This window comes from Pygoscelis adeliae, unplaced genomic scaffold (assembly GCF_000699105.1).
Source record: "Pygoscelis adeliae isolate BGI_AS28 unplaced genomic scaffold, ASM69910v1 Scaffold186, whole genome shotgun sequence".
Taxonomy (NCBI): Eukaryota; Metazoa; Chordata; class Aves; order Sphenisciformes; family Spheniscidae; genus Pygoscelis; species Pygoscelis adeliae.
The window spans coordinates 6,272,356-6,278,355 of record NW_008825071.1 but is presented as its reverse complement, the minus strand read 5'-3'; the positions used below and the strand labels follow the sequence as shown (position 1 = coordinate 6,278,355).

The 6,000-nt window shown below is 37.5% G+C and overlaps 1 protein-coding gene across 2 annotated transcripts in view; it reads left to right on the top strand.

Moving 5' to 3' along the window:
- Window positions 1-6,000, top strand: part of CAP2 (CAP, adenylate cyclase-associated protein, 2 (yeast)) — a 70,031-nt gene that overhangs the window by 29,681 nt on the left and 34,350 nt on the right. For both annotated transcript variants that reach the window (XM_009326487.1, XM_009326488.1), the window contains exon 4: window positions 3,727-3,804. In XM_009326487.1, the coding sequence (XP_009324762.1) occupies window positions 3,727-3,804 (78 nt within the window). The remainder of the gene's footprint in view (window positions 1-3,726; window positions 3,805-6,000) is intronic.

Here is a 6,000-nt window from a genome sequence, read left to right as displayed (position 1 = left end):
AAATCAGACAAGAAACCAGTTGTTACGTTGTACTCTGAGTGGAGAAAAAAGTCCTCCTCAGCCCTCACGAGTGACCAGAGGGAACCCAAAAGCATGGATTTAATGTGGTGTAAACAAAGTGACAGACAACATTTTTCAAACCTCATTGATGCTACCGGCTCAGTATACGTTCAAGAACTCACAAAACAATCTTAATTTTCTATATCTAAGAGCACTTTGCTCATGTTTTATGATCTGTTTGATCAGCATTTAAAGCTCTATCTTAAAATAATGCTGGTTCTTTGTAGGACTTTGGAAGATCCCTTCTGAACTTTTTGGATAGTTGGAAATCTTCTTTTAAATTTGAGACTGATTACTCATGACCCAGTTTACAGACCTATGATCATGTGCTGACACTACCATTTTCTTCCTTCTGTTATTTACATTCCGTATGAGAGAGAATCATCATATTCCTCAGCCGCTGTGTTGCTAAGCAAAACAAGTGAAACTTAAAATTTATCTTTGTATGACAGATGCTTATTGCTCTAAACATCCAAATAGGTTTTCTCTGCGTCAATTCTGATTTAAGCTCATCTTTATTTAACACAGATGACTAGTGCTTTACACAGAATTCCAGAGGAGGTCCTCTCCGATGGTACTAACACTTCTGTAGCTGTACTAAAAATATTTTGCCACACATCCATTGTAGAACTGCATAAGCTCTTTTCACAAAGCCATCTTCCTGGCTTTTACACTTGCATTTTCCAGTCTTCAGCATTTCCAATTTATCAGTTCCATGTTTACACCCAAAATGATGCATTGTTTTAAAGGGGCGGGGGGAAGGACTGCTAAATTTTATCCTATTCATATTACCTGCGCCAGCAAAGTTGTCTTACTCTTCTCAAGTAATGGGGTGAGTCCTTCTCAATAATATTAAAACCTCCTAACTTTGTGTTGGCCACAAATTTTATGAGTGCACACCTAATTCTTGCTCTTAGGACACTAATAAACATATTGATGGTTCCTAAAACTAATCCCTGAGAAACACAACTAGCAACTTTCCTCCTCTCAAATAACACCACCTGTAATATACCCTATTGCTGTCTCCGTTTCTCCAGCTTCTTACCCAACTTAACAGTTTTTATACTAATTTGCATGATTTCCACTTAAAGTATGAGTTTCCTATGAGGTCTCGCAATAAGTATTTTATATAATATCTAAATATACTAGATCTGTCACATTATCTTTGTCTAAGAAACTGAAAACTCTAAACAATCCCCCAAAGTAATGATTTTAATCACAGATAATCCCATTGTAATTTCTCCCATTTTTAATTTTCGTATGTGTTTTTAATCACTCGTTTCAAATCTGTTCTAAATGTGCACGGTGCTGAAGTCAAACTAACAGCCATGAAATCACTTGACATACTTTTTACCCCTCTTCTTGGGCATATTTTCCGAATCCATCATTGCATAATTGTGTCATCTGGTACTATCTCCAGATGATATATATTTAAAATCTTTTCTACTTGTGCTTCCATCTGCCAGTGTCTTCAGTACTCTAGAATGAAGATAATATGGACCCAATGATTTTGTCACACTAAGCTACATATATTTGACTTCCCTTTCAAATTATGTAATTCCCATTGATTTATCATCGTTCTCCTTAGCTATCCTTTCAATATCTTCATGTGCATCAACTTCCTTGAAATTGGGGAAAAGCATTTATTCAACAGGTAAGCTATATGTCAAGAATAATGTAGGCATGCCCATCTTCCCCTTCAGGTCACTGCCATGGCCTCACTTCATCGCTTTATTTCTTTATTGTTCCAGTAGCTAAAACAAATATGGCTTTGTTTTACTTTTCTGTGCAAGGTACAGTTCAACAAGGCCTTTATCCATCATTCCTTTGCTTCTATATTTTATAATGCCTGGAAAAAAGTTCTCCTTGATAATCAAGGCCTCTTCTCACTCTTTGGGGCTTATTATTATTATTATTATTATTATTATTACTATTATTACTATTATACCTATTCTTAGCATCTTGCTTTAATTATTTATTCATTCAGAGATTCTAGCCCTTTCCTACAATTTCTCCCTTCTGCCCAGCACGCATAGATTATTTCCATTCTTAATGTAAACCCATCCTTTCCTGCATTCAAATCATTAAGAAGTTCCTCAGGCCAGTCACCTTCACTCACTGATTTTTCTATTTTCTGAAAGTTTGCCATTCTAAAATACCAAGCCTTAGCTATAGATTTATTTTTGTCCATCTTGCAATTTAAGAAGAACTAAATCCATTCATAATCACTTCCTCCTAGAACATTAGTTTTTGGTCAGCTGTTCTGCAAGATCCTCCTCACAAAAAACCTAAGCTTAAAATAGCACACACTTTGTTGTTATATGAATTTCTGTACCAAAAAGTCAGTCTTCTGAAATGTCTAAGAATGTCTAAACCTTGCTATTATTGATGGTATTTATGTCTATGTCTGGAAAATTTAAGTCTCCTATGCTCATACAATTTCCCTTATTATTTATTTCTTTATCTATTTATAGAGATGATTACCCTCTTCCAAATCTCAGCCTGTCAGACCATAATATCCCCTTCTCCCCAAATACTGTATAGGTTGGGCCTCTTTTACCATCTTGCTTGCAGTGATTTTCATCCTAACAGATTATGTTTTATTCATGCCATCACATTTTAAGATGAATAAACACAATTTGGCTGTTTTACTTTGCTACAACTTCAAATTTCCTGACTTTCATGTATTTTAAGTTGCATCCACATAGGCCTGTATATAAAATTTCCTTGTTTTCTTTTTAGATTGAAGAAACCCCAAGGAAAAACAGCATGAGCTTCCCCACCCTTTCACAAAATGATTATAAATGTACCTATTCATATTAGATTAACTTAACAGCGTTTGGTTTGGTTTGGGTTTTATTTAGCAATATACACTAGTTATGAATAGTTCTTTTCTGTACCCATAATGCTTTCTTCTAGTCACTACTCATCCACGTGAATGAGGTAGAGGTGATACTGAAATAGTGATTAGATTCTAATCAATGTACATCATTCATAATGTACAGAAAATGTGTAGTGTTAAAAAAACCCAAAAAGACCAGAAATTTGATCAGTAGGGAACACTGGGAAGTGTAGAGATTTACCTCCCATCCACACTGTTAGCATGTAAACATGCTGTCGGATGGAGCTTTAACCCAAATTCTAGAGTTCTGGGGGGGAAAATTGCTCAAAAATCTTCAGCCACCATCTCTCACCGCCATCAATCTTAGGTTCTGCTCACAGAGGACAGGCAAGGAATTAATTACAACATAGTCCCTCAGAAAATATGCAAAGCTCAACTCTTCTTAAACATCACTACAGCCTAAGTTACAGTTCAACAGAAAATTTGCAGGTTGCCATTCTCGGTGGTAATAAGTTGTTATCATGCACTCAAGTATAAACATTGCCATTAAAATGCCTAGACATTCTCTGAAGTGTTAAAATTAAGTCCTCCAGTGACTAATCTTATAAATGATAAGATTATCTGAAGAAGAACTTAACCTTAGATTTAAAAAAAATTTATAGCTAAGCCAGTACTGTAATACATTTCTTCCAGTCAGCGTTGCTGTGATTTAGATGAGAAGCAGCAAGAAAGATTTGAGCTGTCACACTTGACTTTGAGCTGCCAAGAAGAGGTTTTGGAGGTTACAGGCTAAGGTTTAATTTATATTCCTCCTTTTGTTACAGGCAGAGATGGTACGTGCTGCTTTCCAAGCGCAGAGATCTTTCCTGGTGTTAGCATCTCAATGTCAAGAGCCTCAAGAGGTAAGAAAAGTGACCTAGCATTTCAAGAGGCAGTGTATTAAAAAGGCTGTGTTCCCATATGTTTAATATCAATCCCTGCATTTGCTTTTTGTTACTTTATTTATACAGTGCACTTAGAGGCTTGTTTTCAGTGTTATTAGCATGGCACTGTAATAATCAGATAGTTATGGTTCAGAGTTAAGAACCTTTTCTGTGCCAATACTTATAACATCATTGAAGAAACCAAAGGAGATTTCCACTTCACGGCTGTGAGTGGGATCAGTGTTTCTCTGGAAGCTGGAAATGCCACGGAATAGAATGGCTTTCTGCTAGCCCCCCAGGGATGCTATATGACAGACTTTGAAGTCAGGGGATAAGCAAGTGAGAGAAAAATCGATACTGGCCCATAGACTCAGTATCCTCCAAGCTGAGGTCCAGGTTAGGCCAATTCTGGAAGGAAGGCAAAGCATTTTGTCAAGTAAGTGAAAAAAGAATTTATGTCAAGTTGATTTATATACTTACTTTAGTGGCAACTATTTAAATCCTCCCCTCACAACTGGAAAGCTCAGGGAAGCTGTGGAGTTGTTATGACATCTCATTTGTTGTTTCTAGAGGGCACAAGGTTTGGCCAATAGCACTGTATCATTCCTGGGAATAGCGATCATGTCGCCCTTCTGTGGGACCACGCTCGAACCTTCCTTCTTGGAGTGTGCAGAGAATGAAGACTTCACTTGCACGGTCTCTCCATGGCCTTCAGCTCTGTCTTTTTCTACTAGCTCCCCGCTCCATAGTTCATTAAACTCCATATTTTCAAATCAGAACTCTCTGCAACTGGTATAAATTATTGAGATTTTGCTGTCACTATTGTTCTTAGAGAAACAAATTAAAAGTTTTCCTAATCAGTATGTTTTAATGGCAAGGGTACTCAAGGAAAAAAAAAAAAGCGCAGATATTCCAGGCGAGGCTTTAGATTTCTAGAATTCGAAGCAAGAAGGGATCAGTTGTTTTTCCAGCTGTCCCTGATCTCAGAGAGTAAAAGTGGGTCATGACTCACAGAGAACAGGCAAAATTCCCATTGGTACAGGTCTCAAGCAGTCATTTATATTGGCTGTGAATACAGTCGCACCCAGTGGCCCACAAAACTCTTCATGCTCATAGGTAAAATATTCCCCAATGAACAGTTTCCGATGGCCCATAATGTAATGCAATGTTCTGCAGTGTTGGTATTGTCCCAGGTCTGTAAGAGTAAAAGCTATGGCTCACTGTTTGGCCTCCTGTGCTGATGTGCTGTCAGTATGATTTTCTCTGCTTTTCAAGTGAGAATGGCAATGGCTTCTCCACACTTTGACCCTTACGACTTTCTGACCTCAAGTCAAGGCTCTGAGATTTTTTCCAACTGTAAAGTTCAGAAACTTTCATTTAAAAATGGCAACGAAACAAGGAAAAAAAAAAAGATGTAAAAAGAGATTCTCCAGCAGTCCAGAACGACAGTTACAGAAGCATTAAGAAAAGCAACAAATAACAAAAACCTTGTCATAAACATCACCAGAGCAGGCCATGTGTATCCGTATGTCTCAGTTGCACGTAATCAGGCTTGCATAGATTTCTGCAACTTGTTGAAGGCAAGAAAGTATACTTCTATCATTTAACTATCTTTTAGCACCGAGGAAATGCCACAATATGTGTATACACATCATTCCAAACTTAAAATACCAGGAATATTACAGACTAAAGTTTCTTTCTCAGTGAGAACAAACTCAGTCCAGTTACTTAAGTTTTTTTAACATAAAGACTGTTAGGTAAACATTTTTTATAGGCATCGAAACACATGTTGTTGTTCATTGTTTTTCTCTTTTTTGCACGTATTTTTTGCACAGATACATTCAGCTATACTACAGACAGACCTGAAAATAATTGAAGGCTGCCTGTTCTGTGCAACTTGAACAGTATTTTCCACTGCAGAGAGTGACGGTTCCAGGCACTAGGCTTTTTATATCTCCATCTCAATGGGGAAAAAAATCCTATTGTAAAGCCAGACTGGTTAACCATTTGAAAAGCTAGTTATCACCAGCTAACCCAGGAGACGGAAAGAAGCAGGGGTCCTCCCCCCCCACCCCCCAGGACCTTATTGATGTGATGTCATCTGGGCTCTGGTTGTATTTATAGCCTAGAGCCGCGGAGTCAGTGTGGAATCCAAACAGGAAAGCTAATCATTAG